The sequence below is a fragment of the Bos indicus genome, chromosome 15 (assembly GCF_029378745.1).
Source record: "Bos indicus isolate NIAB-ARS_2022 breed Sahiwal x Tharparkar chromosome 15, NIAB-ARS_B.indTharparkar_mat_pri_1.0, whole genome shotgun sequence".
NCBI lineage: Eukaryota > Metazoa > Chordata > Mammalia > Artiodactyla > Bovidae > Bos > Bos indicus.
The window spans coordinates 63626062-63649703 of NC_091774.1; the positions used below are offsets into that span (position 1 = coordinate 63626062).

The 23642-nt window shown below is 41.7% G+C and overlaps 1 protein-coding gene across 8 annotated transcripts in view; it reads right to left on the bottom strand.

Annotated features, from left to right (window-relative positions):
- WT1 (WT1 transcription factor) overlaps positions 1-23642 on the bottom strand; it is a 51129-nt gene that overhangs the window by 17333 nt on the left and 10154 nt on the right. For 5 of the 8 annotated variants that reach the window (XM_070803995.1, XM_070803994.1, XM_070804000.1 and 2 more), the window contains 2 exons: positions 16833-16910; positions 15745-15795 (listed from right to left, as the gene is read on the bottom strand). In XM_070803995.1, coding sequence (XP_070660096.1) covers positions 15745-15795; positions 16833-16910 — 129 coding nt within the window. The remainder of the gene's footprint in view (positions 1-15744; positions 15796-16832; positions 16911-23642) is intronic. The other 3 variants (XM_070803997.1, XM_070803996.1, XM_070803999.1) reach the window with 1 other exon arrangement.

Consider the following 23642-nt stretch of genomic DNA (forward strand, 5'->3'; position numbering starts at 1 on the left):
CTTGGCAACGACTCTCTCTGGTTAAGAAAAGCAAAGCCAGTTGAGGGGCTTGAACCATAGATTAATAGAGGCAGAAAAGTCATCTGTTCTGACTTCCTCCAGCTCCTCTTTGCCAGCAGGACAACATGACTGGTGACTAGTTTTCAAGGCAGCCCACTCCACTTGTGTTCTTCCCGACCCAGGGACGGAACCTGGGTATCATGCGTTGCAGGCCAATTCTTTACTGTCTGAGCCACCAGGGAAGTCTAACTGTTGGGAAAGGCCTTTCTAAACTGGGCAGAAATCTGCCTCTTCATTTGTGTCTCCTAGAGACCCAGAGTATCACTATTTTACAGCCATCTGTGTGTGTCTCCTCCACTGTACCATAAACACAGCCTTGAAAACAGAGACCAAGCTGCTCCTTTCTGCACCTCTCAACTTTAACTCAAGTAAGGTGCACAGTCTAAAACAGTTCCTTAAGATGAACCGAATCTAACTCCTCTTCCACATGACAATCCTTCAGGCATCTGAAGACAGCTCTCCAGACTACAGACCTGGGGCTCTCTCAACTATAACAACACGAACTGGCATCTAATTTCCATGCCATCCAGAACGTCCTCTTCTTCATCCCCTTCATTTTATTAAGTCCCTCTCAAAGAGTAGGCTTAGGGTGGACCTTAGTCCCGGAGAACTGTATTTATATAAGGGATTGAGAAGGGAGGATCACAGAAGTCTTGAGAATCACCGAAGTGACAAACACCTAACACTGGAGAGCAATGCCTCACCCAAAGAAATTTCATTCCAAAATTGTTTAAGTCAATATGCTAGTCAATATGATGCATTATGACCACCAGCTGCCAGGGCTCAATCCCTGGGTAGAGGGTCTGGGGCTTCCCCTCTCAACCTGGACAAAGCATTGCTGCTAACACACGTAAGAGCACATCCTCTCTTAGCACTCAGGTCATGGTGATCTTCTTAGTCAAATGAAATCTCCAACTCCCATCCTAGCATGTACCACAGTTAAGCCAGGTAGTCTAACCTTGAACCTGAAGGCATGGTTTTTGTCTTTTATTGCAATTCAGGACCACACATTTATCCTTCAAATTCCATTCTATTTCCTTTAGAGAGTCATCCTCAACTGTTGAAATCTTTTTGCTTTGGCTTCCAAAGCATTTGCTTTCCATCCTGTTACACGTTATTTCAATATTTTAAAAGTACCTTTTCAGTGTTTTCATAAGAAGAAAGGCTCTTCCTTGTTGCTGCATATATTTACAGTATGTAAAACTGGTCTCTGATATTCAGGCAGTGAAAAGATTCTAAAAGGCCTCTCCATGAGACGACCTGAGGGAAGCTATCATAAAGAATCTAGTCATTTAGATGGGGTTAAGTCCAAGAGCGCAAAAGTCATCAGCAGGAATCAATCTGAGAAAGGGCTCAGGAAGACAGCAGCTGCCGCTGCATCAATAGCCATTGTTAAGAACCAGCTGCTAATTTAGATAGTCAAGTGAAACCAAGCTTTTCCCCAAAGAGATCAGCCAGTACAAGTTATAGTAAGTATGTTGTGGATGAACCAAACAGGAATGAGAGTAGGACTCCTGGAGGTCTGAAACCATTAAGCCTTTCAAGAAGGGCAAGGAGTTACCAGCCTAGAGAAGAGATTTCTGGGGCCAAAGATGCTCCTTTCAAGAAAGGAGCCACAGAGCCCCAGAGGTGGGGTAAAAACTTGTCATGACCCAGAGACAAGGGTATTATTATTCATGGAGACAATCAGTATCAGAAGGCAGGTGCATGAATTGCACCAGTCCCACATCTCCCTTGGGGTCGAAATGCACACACAGTGATTCCTTGCAAACCGAATAATGAGAGGAAGGTAAAGGAGCCCTGGCACTACGTACAACGTGGCACGTGACCCAAGCCTGAGAGAGGCTGGACTTTCTTAGGAAAAAAAAAATGGTGCATAAAATGTTTTCATGCTTTGTTGCCTCGCGAAATACTCTTTGATAGATCAAATACTGGACTCGGCTGAATGGCAGAGAAAAAGGATTTGATGACTCTTTGGCCAAGATGAGCAGGGGACGCACAGGGATGGACAGTGAGGTGTCACGAGGGCAGCCATGGGGCCAGCAGGTGAGAAGAGTCGGTGGGTCTGGTGCAGGCAGGGGACCATACGGAAAAGGAAGCTGAGAGTAACGCAACTGCTGCTTTCTTCCCACCCTGGAGCACTACACGAGAAATCACTCATCAGGCTGATAAAGACACTTAACTCCGCTCCTCAGGTTTTGTTGTTCAACTAGGCACAAATCACTCACTTAAGTACTTAGCTTATAACTATCCACCAAGACATCAAAAAATAACTATTGTGTCTTTTTGCAATAAAGATCAACTACATTAGTGACCTTCCACAGAGACTAGTAATTCTAGAAACAGACTTGAGCGTTGCCTTGTGCATGATTAACACATCTTTGTTCTAAACCCTTGTTTTCTTCCCTATGTGCTTTCCAAAATCCAGCTTAATAGCTTTACCAACAACTCATGCTAATCTCACTGCTCTATGGTTTCCAGCATCTACTGCGGGGGGCGGGGGGGGGGGGGTTTCTTCCTATTTAAAAACTAAGATATTTGCCTCAGTTAAGCAAAAACTAAGGCAAAGTCTCAACTCTTCAGTCACCTCTCTCCATGAATTTCCATGATTATCGCCAACGGTCAATGATTTCGCTAAACTGTTCAAAATATGGATTTGGTCTTTTTCCCTTAAAGCAAAGCCACAAACTCAGGTACCTACAGGGGCCAAGCAAGTGAGAAAAATAAATGACGAAGGTCCTGGAAAGAAAGATGGCATCAAACTGACAGGGACAGCCAGCCCAACCACCCCACCCCTGCCCAAAGGAGGCAGCGAGGAACCCGATCTACCAGCCAAGTACTATTGATAACATAACCCCAATGTTGCCAGATATTTCCATTCTCCAGAAAAGTCAGAAACCACAGCTTTTATGTGAGATCACTTGAGTTTTAAATTCTGGGAAATAACTGAAATTGTAAAGAATCACTGTCAGGTCAAACAAAATCTATCTCTGGCCTAAGGGCAATCAATTTGTAACCTCTGCTTTAAAGGCTGAGCAGTGAAGTTTAAACTGCAAGCTGGAAAACTCCCTCTGGATTCTGTTGCCTCCTCCTACCTGGCAACAGAATGGAGCTGTCGATGTGTCTGATTCTTTAAGTACTGAGTCATTAGAATCTTCCAAACTCTTGAAAGTTTGAAAGGATGCATACTTGAACAGCAGGAATGGTCAGTGCTCCTAGACCAAAATCCAGAAGTTATCATCTATAGGGGTCAGCGGTTTACCTCTAAACATCACTGGCCCATTTCAAAGTAGGCTTAAGCACAGACTTACAGACCGAAAACTGCAGTTCTTGCGCAGTAAGTTGAAGTATGGGGCTTCCCTGGTGGCTCAGACAATAAAGAATCTGCCTGCAATGCAGAAGACCCAGGTTCGATCCCTGAGTCGGGAAGATTCCCTGGAGAAAGGAATGGCAACCCAATCTAATATTCTTGCCTGGAAAATTCCACAGACAGAGGAGCCTGGCGGGCTACAGTCCTTAGGGTAGCAGATCTGGAACAACAGAGTTGACTAACACACATACACCCACATACACACAAGTTGAAGTGTATCTGTTTTCCACAGATGCTGTAACAAATTACCACAAATTTGGTGGCTTGAAAGGACACAAATTTGTGCTCTTACAATTCTGGAGACCAGAAGTCTAAAATAAGCTTCACTGCACTAAAGTTTATGTGTTGGCAGGGTTATTTTCTTCTGGAGACTTCAGGGAGAATAGCTTTCCTTGTCTTTTTGAGCTTCCAGAACTCACCCGCATTCCTCGGCCCCTCCTTCACATCTCTACATCACTCTGACCTCCTGCCGCCTTCACCACATCCCCAGTCACTCTTCTGTAGTCCGATCTCCCTCTGCCTCCCTTTTATGAGGACACTCATTACAGTGAGGGCCCACTCAGGTACTCAGGACAGTCTCCCCATCTCCAGATCCCTAACTTAGTCACGTAGGCAAAGTCCCTTTTTGCCACAGGAAGCAACATTCACAGCCTCCAAGGATGAAGACTTGGATATCCTTGGGAGTCATTTTTCAGGCTACCATACCAAAGGAACTGGATTTGTTGGTTTCTTTCAGATATATTTGACAGAGCTAAATTAACCTAGATTCTTTAGATTAACCCAAAAGATCAGTCTGAAAAAACATGGGTTTTGCATCTGAATGCCTGTGTTCCAGCCCACGTCTATCATTTATTTACTCTGTGGTCATGGGTGAATCATCTAAACTCTGACTCAGATTCCTCCTCTGTAAAATGAAGCAATAACCAATTTTATATACTTGCTTGAAAACCGAAGAGCTAAGCTATATGAGGAGCAAAAGTAAAAAATCACTCAGTAACTTTATCCTAACAAAATGTTCAGGTCTACAGTTATATGCATGAGGTTACTAACAACCCCAGAAATTATTTCTCATATGCTTCTTTTAAGCCTGATAATTGAGATCTGGACTTCCCTGGTGGCTCAGACAGTAAAGTGTCTACTTATAATGCGGGAGACCCGGGTTCAATCCCTGAGTCGGGAAGATCATCTGTGTGTGTGCTTAGTCACTCAATCGTGTCTGACTCTTTGCGGCCCCATGGACTATAGCCCACCAGGCTCCTCTGTCCATGGGGATTCTCCAGGCAAGAATACTGGAGTGGGTTGTCATGCCCTCCTCCAGGGGATCTTCCCAATCCTGGGACTGAACCCAGGTCTTCCACATTGTAGGCAGATTCTTTACCATCTGAGCCACCAGGGAAGCCCGACTAAGATCTATAAAACACTTTTTATCCTTAGCACAATGCTAGGAGTCACTAAGGGCATCACTTGAGGCAAATGACTTAGCCTTTCTGACCTCAGCTTCGTGCACAATGAGAAAAACAGTACTCCCCATCAAACTGTTACAAATGAGATTAGGTAAGTAAAGCAATGCTTGGTGCATGATATGCCCTCAACAAATGGCATTTAACAGTGCGATCCCCGTTTTAAAGCAAAGAATACTGAGGTTTAAGGAAAGATCGAATTATGTGCCTAAAGTCAGATAGATGGCAAGCAGCAGACAGGGCGTTTGCATCCAGGTCAGTGTAGCTTGTCTTCCTTCAAAGCCAGCTGGACAATTCTGGTGGTGCAAGCCCAACCTGGGTTCACTTCTATCATCATGACACCTGAATAATCCCTAGCTCCTTTCTCCTGGAGTATGAATGAAATTATCCATGTCTGAAGGTTTGAAAAATGCAGTGGGAGTGGGATAGGAGAATGGGGGCTGTGAGGGGCAAGTTGAAATATGTACTCTTAGCACACCTGAGCTTCTGCTTGGAGGCACAATATTTATTTGGTATAAGAAAGGGCAAAGTACGCTGAAGGAAACAGTCTGCTTGTGTGCAATAGAGCAGTTGACGGTGAACAAAATTTTTACAAGAAAATTTCTTTCTACCTAACTGGGAAAATAAACTAAGCAGAAGAAATTACCAGCAGACTCCACTTTTGGCTGTGACACGGACTGTACCTTTTCCTAAACAGCTTTAAAATGCATTAAAATGTATCCTAAGAAAGTTTGCTTTTCCTAGATAGCTTTAAAATACATAATCATGTGACCTTAGAAAGTTTGTAAAAACAGGAAAATGTCCCTCATATAACACAACTTATGAGCCCTCTTCCTGCTAAAAACTTGTACACTGAGGTTCGACCCAGAAAAAACTTAATGTTTTAAGAGCAACTTCTTTAGAAATGATTAATTTTGATATTTCACAGGCACAAGAAGATTAATAAAAAGGAATTGAGGTTTTACAGATGAGGAAAACCAGAGCTGCCCTGAAATCCCTTATCAACAGAAGAAGTTTTAAAAAAAAGAGAGAGCCTTTTGAGGGCAACTAGCATTTGATATGCATATTCAAAAAGGGGAAACCTCCACCTGTGATTTCTCTCTCCCACCTCTAATCTTTGGCCAGGTGAATAACCCCCCATTCTTCACCTCCTTCTTCTTGTCTCTGCAGAATTAATCAGATTTAAAGGGAAACACCTGGGAAAAACTCATACTCCGGTGTATCTAGAAAATGAAATTTACTCATCAACCCTTCTGGCTCCATCTTTGCTACTTAGGCTTATATATGAGATGCTTAGATGCCTGATTTTTTTTTTTTTTTTGGTGTTGAAAATACACTGTGCAAAAAGAAAATATACTTTGTTGCAAGCCTTGAGAACCATCACCCTTGTCTAGTGTGCCAGTTTTGAGGGAAAAGAGCAATGGAATCACGTTTTAAAAGTTTACTTCCTGAAAGTTTAAACATAAGAGATGAAACTGAACATACCACCATTCCTCAATTATTCTTGCCAAAAAAAGAGGAACCCAAATCTAATCAAGGCTTCAGATCTAACTACTTATTTATAGGAAAAACAGGGCATGGACATCCCAAGTTAAAAGACTTTAAGAGGAAGCAATCTGCCAAGCCTGATTGTGAAATATTCTACTGACCAATTGACCTGCTATCTTCAACAAATCAGAGTATGAGAAAAGAGAGGAGGTGGGGGCGGGGAGGGCAGTTACAGCATAAAAGAGACAAGCTGCTGCTGCTGCTGCTGCTAAGTCGCTTCAGTCTGTCTGACTCTGTGCGACCCCAAAGCAGCCCACCGGGTTCCCCCGTCTCTGGGATTCTCCAGGCAAGAACACTGGAGGGGGTTGCCATTTTCTTCTCCAATGCATTAAAGTGAAAAGTGAAAGTGAAGTCGCTCAGTCAGGTCCGACTCTTAGCGACCCCATGGACTGCAGCCCACCAGGCTCCTCCGCCCATGGGATTTTCCAGGCAAGAGTACTGGAGTGGGGTGCCATTGCCTTCTCCAAAAGAGACAAGAGAGAACAATTATTAACAAAAAACCCAACAAAACAATAACCCTATGCACAAATGCTCACCATACACACGGACCAGCCAGAGGCAGTCGGACTTGAACTGATGAGTCCTAGAGGCTTAGGGTCAAGAAGTCCCCTGGGAAGCCTCCGTGGTCACAACAGAATGCTTGGGTTTAAAGCTTTACTGAATGAAAATATAATTTCCCTATAGCTGGAACAAGCATACTGAAAACAAAGACTGAAAGATGCAGTTTCTTTAACTAATCCAACATAGAAAGCAGAATATAAAAATGAAACAATCAAGTTAAACTTGACTGAGTTTTAAAAAAAAATAAGTAACTGATAATTTACGAGTATCAGATTTCCTCAGTAGTCTGCAAAAAACAATCAGCCATATTTTTACTTGAAAAATTTATTTTCTTCCTGCCTTCAGGTGTTTCATTTCAGTTCAGACCTCAAGAAAAAGACCTATTATTTTTTATGTGTAATTAAAATATTTGTATATCATTTTCCATTAAAAATTATACTATACTAATAATTCTTACTATTATGCTTTTTAATGAACATTTTTTCATGAGCATTAGAAAGTAGGCTCCCCATCCCGACTCCATCCTTATTTTCTATCCAGGTCTTGTACATCCCTGCAGCATCCCGCTCCACATCATATCTGGAGGGGAAGAGGACCCACTCCGCTTTCACTAAGTCTGACTTTTCAAATCCCTCGAGTGTCCCTTTATCTTTTTGCCCACCTTCCTCTGGAAAAATAGACCTCTTCTCCATTCAGGGAGCCACCCCTCTCGAATCCACCCTCAGGCTCCAGGAGTGAGTACATGCCTAGGACTTGGCCAATCAGATCACCGTATTCTCTAGCTACACGACCCAATCCTGGCCAATCAGAGCCTTCCCTGGGTCCTTTGGTGGAGAAAGACCAAAAGGGAGGCAGTCTTCTTATGAAACTGTAGGTACCAAAAACAGCTATTTTTGTCACAACAGAGAGAGCCTGTCTGAGAAGAGAGCCAACACAAAGGAGAGCAGAGGCAAAGGACAATGAAAGTGTCCTAAAGACACTGTCTCAGCTCCTGAATCCATACGCGGGGATTTAAAATACAGTAAGCCGCTAAATTTAAATTCCCTCTTTGACCTAGGCCAGTTACAACTGAAGTTGTGCCACTTGCTATAGAAAAAGCCCTGCTAATATATAACAGTTATCTAAAAGTAACCGGATTTATTTTTCAACAAACATACCAAAACACGATACCTATAAGTGAGTACTGAGAAAGGTTCTTCCAAGTATTACCTTCTGGAGAATGACCACTTGTTCCAACCATGTTAGCTATTACTACTGAAACTTGTTTGGATTCCTGTTTCAAGAGCTTCATTACAGTCACAGTTCATGTTTTCACTTTCATACAGTCTAGTCGTTGGCCACGATTTAATAGGGAATATAGGCTGAGTGGTTAATAGCCTGATAACAACGTTTGTATAAATCAGCCATTATGAACCATCAAGCTTTCCTCACCATTTGAAATGGTATACAAACCTCCTCAAACTGCCTTTTCTCTCTTACTTTACACTCAGAGCAGAGCTAAAAGCAATTTAAAATCTAGTTTCCCACAACAGTTTGGGGAGAATACAGCTCCCCTTCAAAAGAAATCCCACTCTACTTACTGACTGCTACTGCTGGGAAGAATATTTTTAGGCATGCTTCCTACTTCAACACATACAAACACAGGAACTCATGTTCTCACAGACAACCTCACCAGACCATAAAAGAAAGAGCTGGGTCTCCCCTTACATGTGTCTGGTATTGAAGTGCTAGTTCATCAGAGTCCCAATTTCATCTAACTCACTGGGTTCTATATTCTCAGTGCTTTGGCTCTATGGCCAGAGACTGCTCCTAGCTTCACCCTAAGAACAGGCGTCCCAAATTCACATGATAGACAAATTCTATGTGGGGAAAATTAGCAGGATCTTTTTCAGCCTGAGTTCTCAAAGGCTCCCACCCAGCTTGCTCATACACTCTTAAATTAAATCTGAAAATTTTTATTCAAGTACTCTCAATTACCAAAAAAAAAAAAATCCTCTCTAAAACCTCAGAATCAAGCTCAGGGGTGTTAAGACTAAGCCCTTTCCTGCTTCTCCAGTTGAAATGGAGATTGGTACATGTGAAGGCCAGTGTACATAATTATCTCTTTCAAAGGCACCACATTACAGCTGACATTAGGGCTTCCCTGGTAGCTCAGATGGTAAAGAATCCATCTGCAACGCAGGAGACCCTGGTCTGATTCCTGGGTCAGTAAGATTCACCTGGAGAAGGGATAGGCTACCCACTCCATTATTCTTGAGCTTCCCTGGTGGCTCAGCTGGTAAAGAATCCACCTGCAATGTGGGAGACTTGGCTTTGATCCCTGAGTTGGGAAGATCCCTTGGAGAAGGGAAAGGCTACCCACTCTAGTATTCTGGCCTGGAGAATTCCATGGACTGTGTAGTCCATGGGGTCACAAAGAGCTGGACACGACTGAGCAACTTTCACTTTTTCAGCTGACATTAGTAACATAAAGTATTTCAAGGTGAAGAAACAGAAGAAAAACCTTGTAATACGTTAAAAGGAATCACACTCGTTCTCAAACAAATGTTTGAAGCCAGAAGCATTAAGATCATGAATCTTTTCAAGATTAAAAAATCTTGAAAAGGAGGAAATTCAAAATAGGGACATCTGACATACATAGAATGAGACAAGAATTGATAAAGGTAATAAGGATGGATTATTCAAAGCAGTTTGGGGATAGGACTAGTTAGAAATAAATTTAGAAATAAATTAAGGTGGAATCCAGTTGTCAAGTAAGTTCAGAATAAATTAAATGTTAAGAAGTCAATCAAAAAAATATACCAAAAGATAGAAAGTAAATTAAAAAAAAAACAACAACTTGGAATTGGAAAAATCTTCCTAGGCATAATATAAAAGCCAAAAGTTGAAACTATGAAACATAAGCTGATCAGTTTTACTATGACAATAAAAATTTTAACAGAAAAACATTAATAATGTTAAAATGTAATACAAAACAGAGGAAATATTTGCCGTATATATGACAAGCAAAGGGTTAATATCCTTAGAAACAAAGAGCTCTTGGTAACCAGTATTACCACTAGATGAACTATCTCAGCTCCTAGGTGCCCATGAAGCCTCTTCTCTTTCAAGGACCCTGTTCTAGCAATTCTATCCCCTCCCATCATTAATTTCACCTTTCCTGATCATGTCTCAATAGCAAACAGGCAAGTGCTTCCATCTAAATATAAATAAAACAATTTTTAAAAACCCAACTTTTCCTGACCCTCTCTCCCTACTGAGCTAGAACCCCACTTCTTTGCTTCCTTTTGCTGCAAAACTCCAGGGAAGTGTGTTGTTTTAATACAATGTCTCCAGCATGTCTCCTCCTAGTTCTAGTGCACGCATGCTCAGGCTTGTTCACCTCTTTGCGACCCCATGGGCAGTAGTTCACCAGGCTCCTCTGTCCATGGAATTTCCCAGGCAAGATTACTGGAGAACATTGCCATTTCCTTCTCCAGGGGCTCTTCTCAACCCAGGGATCAAAGTCACATCTCCAGCATTGCAGGGGATTCTTCACCTGCTGAGCCGCCAGGGATCTCTTAAACTCATCTCTATCAGGCTTCTGCCCTTTCCCTCTAATCTTTTTAGAGGCAACTACAGTTAATAGTTCAGTAAATGTTTCCAGAATTTTTTTTCTCTGCAGATACAAATATACCCTAATATGTTTAAAAACTAGTTATCTCTGTGTGGTGAGATAACACATGACTTTTCTTTTTTCCTTTATAATGTTTTGGTACTGTCTGAATTTTTTCATTATATAATAAGCCTGTGTTACTTTTATAATAAAGGGGGGAAAAGCTGTTTTCATTTTGATAAAGTTACTATCTTAGCCTTAAAAACACTACATCTGTAACTTTGCTTTTAAAGTGAAGAGTTAGAAATAAAACTAGAATAAATGAACGTGTTCACTTTCAATAGGAAAAAACCCTACTAACATAGGCAGCAGCCCCTCATTCCAGAGGTGTATTTATTTGGATGACATTTCATGAGTGCAGCTTCTATACTGATGTTTTTCTAGTTAGAGATTATAATGGGGGATGGGGGTTGATGACAGGGAGAATAATAAATGGTAAAGCAGAGGGTCTCAAAAAGGCCCATGATGGAACCATAGACATGAGAGGTCCAAAAGACTCCTTGAGGTCATGAAAGAGATCCACCATTCACCTTATATACCTTGTGAAACTCCAACACACACCTTTATCAACAGACTGGGACCCTCATTAACCCCTTCCTGCACCAAGTCCACCATGCTCCTCATTCCCAGCTGGACCCCCTTCATCACCACCTTCCTTTTGTATGATTCCCGCTCAGTTTCTTTCTTCTCCTGACCTGAACAGATCTGTTATTTATCCTTCTGTTTACAAGATAAAACTCATTCCCTGCTTTAAAACAGAATAGTTAGAAACACAGTATGGAGGCGCTAAGTCTATAAAGCCCCAAATGCTTTTTAAAGCCAAGTATTTTTAAGAGGTTGAGAATATTTTCAAAAGCACTCTCATGAAGGTCAAAACACAGAACTCTGCAATGGCCTACAGAACTACCTTTGCTGAATCAGATCTAAGTCGAAGCCAATCATTTGTTATAAAAAAGAAAAGGACACAAATGGGAAAAGGTCTGAAGGGTATGCAACATGATATTAACAGTAGTTTCATCGGGGCTGCTGCAGGAAGTGTTAATCTCCTTTCCTATAAAATTGGATTTTCTGTTCTATAAATTTATACATGAATTGAATATATGCCCCAAGAGAAAAGGGGGAAAAGATGAAAAGCTAGAGGCGGGAAAGAAGCAGCAGGGAAGTGAAGTGAAGACAAAGAAACCACTGCACCAGTCCACGCTAAAAGGAACAGGAGAGACGGGACTAAATCAGTCCTCATCTCTATCCTGCAAACCCAAGAGAGTCCCCTGCTTTGTTCTGGGAAGTCCAGCTAACGGACTCTAGCCAAGTCCAGCACAGTTGAAATGTATAAGTGTAACCATATAAAAGAAGAAATTAACAGCTTTATCCTGGGAGTGGAGGTGGAGGAGTGCCCTCAGGAATGCTGATATTCCTAGAGCCGCTTCTCTCCACCTTTGTGTTTGCATCACAAGCTCCAGGAGCCCCTGAAAAGCAAGCTATCCATTTTCAAGAAGTAAATCTCTTGGACGGATACCTTCTGTTCACGGGCTGGAGAGGGAAGGTGCTGGGCTATGTGTTGGAACTCCCAGCCAGAGGAGACAGCTATCTCTTCTGGCACAGGTTCTCAGGGATGAGACCATGTCTAGTGAGGATTTTCTCCAGATTCGACAGCCTTGGCCCTACCCAAACACGCAGCTTTGTTTTCACCATACATCACTCATCCTGAGATCTTTCATTTTTCCTTTCAAGCATCCACAGGTCAAATACTGTGTGTTCCCAACAGTCTGAACTTCTTGGACCAGCCAAGGGGACATTCATTTTGCTCAGCACTCCTTTCACATTGCTATTGTCTTCAATTTCCCACTCCCCCTACCCAAGTCCCCAGAGAATAACTTCTTCCTTGTTTTAACAACTTGGACCACGGTCAAGGTTGATGTGTTTCTCCATTTTGCAGGATATTTTCTTCAGAAGAGACAAAACAGAGGCTGACAGAGGAGCTGGGCTTGGGAGCAGCGTTAGGAAATCAGCAGGCATTATGAACGCACAAAAAATGCTTCGAAAGAAATACAAAGCAGACAACATTGCAAGGTGCCACACACAGAATTGTTCAGAAAAGTGGACTAGCACTGAGAAAGAGTTCCCTGCAATTTTTTCTCCCAATGACCCACTTAGAAAATTTAATCTCATTGTTTGTAGGTAAGGAAAGCGGTCAGAGTGAGCAAAGTAGCTTCATAAGGTATCTTCTCTTTGACTTAAACTGAAATACAACATTCTCCCACTTGACGTCATGAAAGCAGCTCTGATCCTTACGGGCGTGCAGAGATGAAAGTGAGTAAAGGGAGAAGGAGAGAGAGGAGTAAATCAGTGGCAAGATTCTTTCCTCCCCCTTGTGTGGGTGCTTAGTTGTTCAGTCGTGTCCGATTCTTTGCGACCTCATCAACTGTAGCCTACCAGGCTCCTCTGTCCATAGGATTTTTCAGGCAAGAATACTGGAGTGGTTGCTATTTCCTCCTCCAGGGGAATCTTCCCAACCCAGGGCTCCAACTCACATCTCCTGTGTCTCCCACACTGCAGGCAGATTTTTTACTGGCTGAGCGATCGGGAAGCCCCTCCTCGCCCATGTTTCATGTTTTCTTCTTATCTTGCCCTTGCTATCCCTAAAATTCTATCCCCACCCAGTATAACACTGCTTCCCAACATCTGATGAAAGATGTCTCTGTGGACTTGCTTAGGACACAAGGAAACAAGCTTATTCTTTTTAAAAAAGTATGATTTTCAAAGAAAGAAGATGTGAACAAATATTTAGTGGGTATTAGTCTCAGGTACACAATCTTTTAATAAAAATGTGATAATGCTTCTTTTTTATGAGCGATTTAGAAATTATATCTTTTTTTCCCCCAAAACATGACTCAGACGTCCAGTTTCCCTGTTACCGATCTACGCTGTCACCTTGACTTTTCACACCACTGATTTCAGATAGTGTCCAGACACTAGTTATGGATTAATGCAAAAATACAGTTAGTTCTCTTTGTCTTTCTTTGCAGAGTATCTTTTCCCAAATTTTCCATGAACAGCCTTTTCATACCATGACAAAGGGAAACAAATTTGGTACAGAGAATAAAGACACCTACTCAGATTATGTACCCCCTGGGGAAAACCACTTACTACTGGGATATTAGTTTCGATTGTATCCAGTTCTCAGCTGTTCATGGGCTTGAAGGAAAGAGCTAAGGAGTTGCTATTTTCAGAGCTAAAAGAGAGGCAAATTGTGGGTCATGATACATTAGTGAGTTGTAAAATCACAACCAGCATTTTTTAAGATGATGTGCAATAAAGTAGAAAACATCAGTAAGTAAAGCATGTAGTATTGTTTTGTGAAAATGTGTGTGTATGTGTGTGTTGTATACATTCAGTCTCAGTGTAAAGGTATTTTAAACTGTGGTCACAGTCTAAAAAGTTTAAGAAACTCTAAGCTAGAGCCCAGATCCTGCAGTCAGACAGAAGTGGGTTCCAACATGGCTCTGACACTCACTCGCTAAGTGAACTTGGTTAGGTAGCGTAACCTCTCAAGCCCTCATCTGAAAGATGTGTGTGACTACAGGATTGTCGTGAAAACAAAAGAGAAGTACATACAGCCCTTCACATCTGGCCCAATAAGGTTCACACCCATCTTTAGATAAATATTCAATTCCCACACAGAAGCAAACATTTAGCTGACTTACAGTATGTGCCAAAGAGATCAAAAACCCAATGTGAGAGAAGATAAACTAGACAATTGTAACTTTTTGTTCTCCAAAGAGTTACAGTACTCTTATAAGACTATCTATTGGAGTCACTTGATTTCAAGAATCCTTTTCCAAAATGTAAACACCAGATCAATGAAAACTCTTCTAGTTTTTGTTTCTTATACAGGATTGAACAAAACAAATTTATTCTCACTTTGAACTTCATCCTTATAGCTTCTGACTCTCTAGCAAGTGACTAATACCATGTGCCTGAAGATTTTAAAAGATACCAAGATTATCTCACCAATGGAAAGACCCAGATTAAAATATATGCCAAGATTCCTTATACATAATTCTTGTAATTAAGTAAACAAACCAAGCCTATATTCCATCATGAAGAAATTAAAAAAACTGAAACATACTCCTCACTTCGCAATCATGTTCTATCTATTCTTGGCATGTAGTTTGGGGAGAGTTACTGAATTCTGAGAGGAGGAGAAGAAAAGTAAGGGATTCAGAAAGAAAGGCTGGGACCAGGAAAGATAACATAAGTTGCAAGTAGGTGGAAAGATACAATGCTGAAATTGTCATCAACCCTTGGATGGAAGTGGGGAGAGAAAAATTCCCAATAAACAGCAGACTTTTATACTTCAGGTCTAGAGAAAGGAAGTGGAGATTTGGTTAAAATAGTTGAAAAATTGGAGTGTGGAAAGAAGGCTTTAATAGTTTTAGAAGATGAAAAACAACTTTGCTGATCACCAAAGGATGATCCAAAAAACAGCACAGAACCAACAAAAGAAAGAAGGGCCAGAAGAGGGAGGCTGGTTCTGGTGTTTAAGCAGAGAAAACAAAATCAAAAGAAACAGTTACAAAAATGTCCCAGGGTGCAGGCTGTAAGGCTCTGGAAAACACAGATGTTTAGGAATTCTAAAAAGTCTTTGCAGAAAAGTCTGACCATAGATTTGGGGTAAAAATTAAGTTCTCCCTGAGAGATTTAAAGGTAAATAGAGAAAAGGCAAGTTAAGTATGGCTGAAAGATTTGACCGATGTAACAAGAATATGTGTAATACCACAAATTAAATATTTTTTTTGAAACATTTGCCAGGAAATGAGCAGGGTTCCTAAGGCATCATTTCTTAAGTTGTTTTCCAGGGGTATGCTGATGAGAAATGTCACCACCTCCATTTTTACCCACATACATATCTACAGTAAATAAGAGGCAGAGAGAGAGAGAGGGGGGAAAAAATGGATCACTTCTTCCCATCCCTGTGCACCAGCAGCTGCCCTGATTTCCCGCCGTCAGTCCTAACTCCTACATCACCCCAGCTGCCAGTCAACAAGGCCTACATGGTTTGCTTTGCCAGCATCGCATTGTCCACTCACTTGCTCTGCCCTTCTGTCCATTTCACTGAGCTGGAGCTCCCAGCAGCAACTCTAGAAAAGAAGAAGAGGTGGGAATGGGGACTGGAGCATGCATGGCTCTAGCAAGCCCAGATCCCACAATCCAATGAGAAGCCACTAAATACACGGAGACGAGGTGCCAGCTGTCTAGTCAAGAGTGCTGAACTGTGACCCTGATCCCACCCGGGCTGATGGTGGGGGTGGGGAGTAGAAGGCCCCACAGGGAGACTGGAAAGAGCCTTTGCTTTGGAATCAGAAGTGGACTTGGATCTCAGCTCTATCGCACACATGGTATGATGTGAGCTTGGGAAATGACTTAAATCTCTGAGCTTGATGAACTTCTTGGAAAAACAGGATAACAGTGCCTAGGAGGCATGATAATGCCATTGGGAAGACAGGATGAGGGGACCCAGATGAGTACCTGTTACACAACAGGGGCTTCGTGACTGTCGTATCTGACGGCCTATCCACTCAGATTCAAAACTGAAAGTGACTTCTTTCACTGTTAAGTCCCACCTTGATTTTTTCATTTCCAGGTGCAAAGCGTTGCCGCTACCTATGTTTGACTGCTGTGTTCTCTGTATTCTGGTTGTGTATCAAATGTGATAAAAGCCTCCTGAGGCAACAAGGTGTGACCACATCTGACTTTGGATGGTCCAAATCACCTTCAGATACAAGCTTAGATCTTGGACTTTGTCAACTCAAAGCATTTCTCGGGAAGATGATGTAATGATTAACCTCGGTGATATCACAAGCCAAACATAAATATTAAACAAGGTTGAATGGACACAACTTTGAGGAACTCTAAAACATTCAATAAGGAAAGGCCATATGGAGTTTTCCCAGTATTCTCAACCCACACATTCTAGACAAAAACATCCCCTAACCATATTCCTAAAAATTTAATACTGAACAAAACTGACCAACTGGGAGAAGGAGGCAAGCATCCTAATTCTGTAGAGAGCCACGCCTATTCTACAACTGTGCTGTCTTCCCATGGAATAAGGACCTTGAAAATGGTTCAAACAGGTGTAAGTTACTGTTGACGGGAAACAGAGTAGAGAACTTACCCCTTCAATGTGGCTCCTAAGTTCATCTGATTCCAGGTCATGCATTCAAGTTGGGAGGTCATCTGGTATAAATTGTCACTGTCAGAAAAACGTCCAGAGTTAGAAATTCATAGTATACAACATATATATATGTGCAATTTTTTTTTCCAAAAAGCAATAGACTTTTAACTTTTCTTTACAGTGAAAGCCTCCATATTTTCCAGAATGGACAGAATACATGAGTCTAAAATGATTTTCATTTCATCCCACTGATCTCCATGTCATTCACTTCACACACAGCAAGAAAGGATGTGAGAACAATTTGGAAGCCTTTAAAAAACCTTAGTAGAGCAAACACTGAAGTTTCTAAAGAGGTATTAAACCTCTGAAGGGAAGAGGCTAAAGGGAGTGAAACTTTGAAAGGCAACACAGGCTGGATAGCTCAACATTAAAGTTAAAAGCCTGGAGCTGAAAGTAGAAAGACAGCAGATTAATTATTCGTGAAAAGGCCATTAACTTGTTTTAATCAAAAGGATAAGTATCATGTGGATTATGAGGGCCTGAAAAGTCAAAGAGTGATGGGTGATGGATGGTCTAATACTCAAGGATGTGACAAGCAGAAGGAAGAGGATGATAAACTCTAGATACAACTCAAGGAATCATTCTCTATAAATTTTATGGTCATGGTATAAGTCAAACGGAGTTTTTTTTCAAAGGCCCCAACCCAGACCTTTATTATATAAGGGAAAACAATGGCTGATCATTTACATTAAGATCCCAAAGGAAAACTGTATCACCATATAAACCAACCAAAACTTATTCTCTTTTTTTCACATACAACTTTTAAAACCATGTTTATTGCATACGTCTTAAAACACTTCTCTAAATGCATTATAGAAAAGTGTATTTATTTCCTAAAATAACACTCTTCTCAAAAGTATCCTACATGGTATAACTCAACATCTTTATTACATGCTTTTATTTTTACTAATTCATTAATTTCATATTTATCTCCTTCCTAGAAAATTAACATACCAACCGATCACCAGAAATCTCCTACATAGCCAAGTTCTATTAGGGATACATTTAGTCCTGAAGTAAAATGGTTAATTATGAAATTTGAGGCCCAAGAGATGAATGGTTTTGTCTGGGAACCTTGGGTCTAAACACATTACAGACCATTTCCATTCCACCTTCATGGCAGAAGGGAAAGAAGGTAAGAAACTTTCAGTATCTAATGTGTGTGATACCAGATCTCAAATTCTGGACAATCTCCACCTTGTCACCGCATTCCTTTGGGCTGCTTCATCCAGCGGGCAGAGGCAACACCAAGTTTAATTAAGAGAAGGTTTTGTCAGGCCAGCCAAACAGGGAACCTGTGGAGGGGTGAGGGAAGTAACAGCATGTATCCCTTGGAATAAATGAACCCTGTGCTCTCTCTCAACATCGCTTGATAAATCACGGTAGAGTCCATCTGCCTCTCATAGAATGACTCTGAAAATTATTTGGAACTCCTTAGTGGCGGGCACACAGAATAAGGAGGAAGTCAGATTCCAGGAGGGAATTTTACATATGAAATGTGAAGTGACTTCAAACTCCAAGTATGTGCAGTTTCATTAGTCAGTGCCTATCTGGACCCCATCATTCATCCCCATGTCCAACTGGCTATTATGCTACTACAATATACTACATATCAATGAAAAAAAAAAAGATTAGTTTCTCCAGCAGCTTCTCTGTTCGCAGCAGCGGCCGGTGCTGGTCTGTGCCACTACATTTCGCAATTCCACGAATTCTTGCTGTAAGGCCAGTGTAATTAATTCCTGAAGGACCCCAATTTTTATTAGAAGTGCCAGCCTGCTGCATTTAACACAGGAGTTTCTTGAACTTTCTTTGGGCTGACAGTTCATTAATAAGCGGCCTCCTCCACAATCTCTACTGGTTTTTGTTCTCCTGTGCCTTTTCATCAAGCAATCCATTTATTAATCTTGCCATTAATCTCAGCCAACCGGTATTGTATTCCCCAGGCAGCTCTCTGTTTTTGTCACTGATTTTTTAAAAATTGTTCACCAACTAAAATCACTCAGCCCCGGATGACAATTTTCCTAGGTCCTACTGGGATTGGGATCTTTCTGAAATTATTTCATCCTTGCATAAGACTAACAACACTGTAATTTTCAAGAGGTCTGAGAAGCAAGATGGGTGACAGGAGTTTACACATATGGGTCAATGAGTCCCAAATATCTAACTTTATGATTCTGGAATTTTCTCACAGACTTAAAAAATAAGTCCAACAGATTCCTAAAGAGAAAATAAGTTTTTAAGTACATTTTCTTGGCCCCCAGAAAGCAAACCTTCTTAAATACAGAATCTATGCCTTATATATGTATCTTCTGGCTGTTTAGAACCTGAAATATGGAGAGTGCCACAGGCTGAAATAAGAGTTGGGCTTTTGGGGTTAAATAGAATATTTTTAAATTTTCTGTTTCTAATTTTTTAAATGTGGCTACTGGTAAACTTCAAATTAAGTAGATGACTTACATTATGTTTCTATTGAACAGGGTTCCTCTGAAGGTTTTAGGACCTTGAGCAAATCAGTTCAAGTCTCTGCACCTCAGTTTTCTCATCTGTTAAATGGGAATTTTAATCTCAATCAGTCTAACTTTACAGGGATGTTGTGAAGCTCTGACAATAACTCTTTCAAGACTACACAGATAACATATTTCACTTTTTCTAATCCATCAGATTTTGTACAGTCCACTCACACATCACCGATATTCATCACAACAACTCTGTGAGGCAGGCATAACTGTGACTGCCTTATGGTCGTCATTTATCAGAGGAGGACAGAGGCTCAGAGACTTGCCTAGTGCTGACCTGCCTGATGCCCCCACCTCTACTCTGCCCTGCCCCGTTAATGGCTTCTTGGCATTATTTGAGCTCTGAGCCTTGTTCTCTCACTGCTATTTAAATAACAGTAGAAACAATACGATAATAGTGCAGACAGGAGTCTGGAGGTGAAAGAGGATAGTGTGCCAAGGTCCCAGGAGGACCCCCACTGCTGGATTTCAGTAGTCCTGACAGTTCAGCCTGCAAATCCTCTTAAGAGGACAGAAGGTGGAAAGGGCCCAAGGAGAAGGGCTTTCAGAAAATTCCCAAGCCAAAACCAAAAAAAAAAAAAAAAACAAATAGATTTCCTGAGGCTGGCCATAGAATCAGAGCACAATTTTAACCACATCCTGCCTTCTGCTGGCTGGGGCTCCTCAGTGGCTCAGTCAGTCAGCTTGGTTGGCACCATCTTCCAACTGGAAGTCAATGACAGTAATGACAATAGCTGCTGCTGGGAGAGGACAAAATGTGAATCTGAGCTAAAAATACCAGGCCCAAGCTCTGATCTCTTCAGGCGATCGGTCAACACCCAGCTCTCATCATGAAAACCCACAGAAAGAGGCAGCACCAGTTAAGGAATATATGACCCCTGGCAAACAAAGCATCTAATTACTAAATAACCACTGGAGGTGTCGACCACCTCGTTCCCAAAGGGGATCAGATAAGCAGGTGGTTTGGCTCACAGCGACCACAGTGGTCACGTAGGCATTTCAGCTCCCCATCTAACTCTGTCTGCTCGGAAAGGAACGCTGAAATTGCCGGCTGCCAAAATATATTCCAAAATATATGGTCATGGTGTCTTTTATATTTTCTTTCAAGTAGATCTTGAAATTAAAAAAAAAAAAGTTACTGGTTTCCTATGTAAGAAATGTTTGAAGTTGGAAGCAAGGGAGAGAGGAAAGAAACTTCTATAACTGGGATTAATGCAAGTTGGAGTAAAATAAAAGGAAGTCAGTCCTAGCAAAAAGGGGAACTTAAAAGGAAATCAGTAGTAGATCATATAGAGTTTGTTTTGGCCTGGACTCCAGGATTACTGAGTTCTCGACCTCTGCACAAAGAGAAAGGAAGAGAAAAGCTCTCTGCTATTATCTGGACCAGAACTCCCTCACTCTTCAAATGTATGTGTAATTCAAGTACATTTTCATCTTTAAGTGTGTTTAAGTATATTCAGAAGAATGAGGTAGAAACATTCTTTTTGCCACTGGAATAGGGCTGCTGAAGACTGATTACGACCGGAGTTGCCTCTGCCAGACGGCGGTTGTTGTTTAGTCACTGAGTCGTGTCTGACTCTTTGTGACCCCTCGGGCTGTAGCCCACCAGATTCCTCTGTCCATGGGATTTCCCAGGCAAGAGTACTGCAGTGGGTTGTCATTTCCTTTTCCAGGGGATCTTCCTGATCCAGGGATCAAACTCACGTCTCCTGCACTGCAGGCGGGTTCTTTACCACTGAGCCACCAAGGAAGCCCCCTGCCAGATGGTTATCAGCTGGCAAACCAGCATCTTGGTGGAAGAAAAGTGTTTCCCGGGGTGAAAAAAAAAAATTCCCAATAAGAAAAAGGCACATGTAAGTGGCATCTGTGCTCAGAATTCATGTTCCCAGAGTTTTCTGTAATAGCTTTGCCCCAAACTTCTACCTGATAACCAAGGCCCATGCACAGAGGCTGCAGATAAATTTCCACGCAGACCTTTTCCTGCGTTCTTCCCTCCGAGGCGCCATGGAGGCGGCCTGTTCAATAATTTCTGCCCAGCAGGCTATGGTGAATAATCATTTTACAGTCAATCTCTTGGTATTGTCATTTCTCTCTAGCTCACCAGTGAACCAAAGAAAAACCCACCGGGACTTTATCTTCTATTCATAAACACTTGATCAGCACAAAAGTTGCAGGAATATTTGAAACTAGGTTTTTCCCGCTCCCTGGAGACAAGTTCAAGTCAAACCTTTCTTTGATAACACTGCCCACCACCCTGGAAACCACTTCAGACTTTCTGCCTTCATGTCTACCTATATGGGAAACAAGTATTGTCTTAAGTGAAGCTTGTACAGCATATCAAGTATTTTTAGACGTACATGTAAAAAGAGACATTATTAATTATGATTTTATTTCTTCAGGTGAGCGCTCTTCTCTGATTTAATTCTACATTGAAGGCCAACCTAAATGGCAGATCATGTACTTCCCACTGACTGGATTCCCCAGAAGCTCTATAAGCTGCTAGAAGCTTCTCTCACATGAAAGACAATCTGTATGGTAACAGACTCCACTGTCAACTTCATCACTGGTGAATCATCACCATTCAATCAAAAGTATTCAAATCAGCAACTATTGCTTCTGCATTTGAAGTTTTACCTGACAAGGGGCCAAAGGAAATAAGCATTCTCGTTTAAATTGGTAGCACAGTTACTAAAAATGTATACACAAACCTAGTAAAAGAACAAAATGAAAAGGAAACTATAATGTCTAAAAAGATTAGTGCGTGTGGGAATATTTTTCAGGCCCAGAACTCCTTTTCAAAGTAGCTGTGAGAATCAACCCATGAAATGGGCATGGTCAAGGACTGCTGGCTTTAAGGGGCTCAGCAAGCAGCCGAGAGAGGGGACTTGTGGAAGAGGATTCAAGGGAAGTGAGTAGGGAAAGCCCTGCTAGCTGCCTGTTATAGGTCAACATCAGGAGAAAACTGTGCTTAGTGCAGTTGGACTTCACTACTTCTTCCCCTCATAGGAGCATGAAGGTCCCACCTTCCCTGAGACCTTGTTCTGGGCAAGCACAAATCAGGGTGGCCCTGGAAGCTGTTGCTCCCCCTGGGTCTGGATGGATGAAGAGAAAGGTCTCTGCCCTTTCAGCGTGTTTCTTTAGGCGCCTGGACTGAACTTCAGTAGTTCTCACTACTGGTAAAGGCAAAGCTGGAGGAGTCGGGAGTTTGAAAGACGGAGGCTTGGTAAGTTAAAGACTTTTTGGAGTGAAAGCTCAAGTTAGCTCTTACAATACTGACTGATGAAAATACTGCCTCTGATCCACAGAGCGATTCTGATTGCAAACTATGGGTAAAACCAAAGGATAATGGGGTTTCTTTCACAGATGTGAGGAATAAAGACCTTCCTCGAGCAAGACCTAGGGCAGACAGCACCTTTGGAAAGGAAAGCGCCCTTAAGCATCAGGACAGGCAGCCGGGTGCCAGGAGAGAGGATGGATGCAGAGCCTCACACCTGTTCTGTCCCATACTGCGTCTCACCAAGCAAATTCACCTCCAAAGGCCTCAGTTTACCCCCCTGCAAAATGGGGGTGATAACCTACTGAAACTCTCAAAAAGTTTCAGATTAAATGTAAGTCTTACATTTAATTACAGATTAAATGTAAGATTAAGTGCTTAGAATGGTTTCGGGAGGTAGTAAGCTTATATAAGCATTTGCTTTTATCAATTATTAGCAAAGGTGCTATACAAGGGGAATGTTTCAGGTGGAGGACAGTGAGTGACCTGGAATCCCTGTGGGCTTTAAAGACAAGAGAGACTGAGAATCAAATCCTAGTTCTGATTCTCACTGCTAGGTAACTTGGGCAAGTTACTTTGAGTCTCTGAATCTATCTCTTCTTTAGCAGAGTGGGGATGGGAGTATCGACCTCAAAGGTAATCAGAAGAAGTAAATGAGTCAGTTGAATGAAGCTGTAGCACAGTATGCCACAGCATAAAATATGCAATAAAGCCTAGCGATTATGTAATCGGGGCTTGCATGATCTCTGGGCTCCAGAAGGGCTGAAATCTGGCTCCAGAATCCTTAGTGACCTTCAGAATAAGCTCTGCCCACCCTCAATATGAGGGATGAGGGGGGCAGAGAAGGATGGAGAAAATGATCTCTTAACACTTTCCATAAGTAGACTGGGGTCATTTTTTATACACTACTCATCACATCTGTATATAGCTGTACATCCTCAGATCTGTTACCTGAAAGAC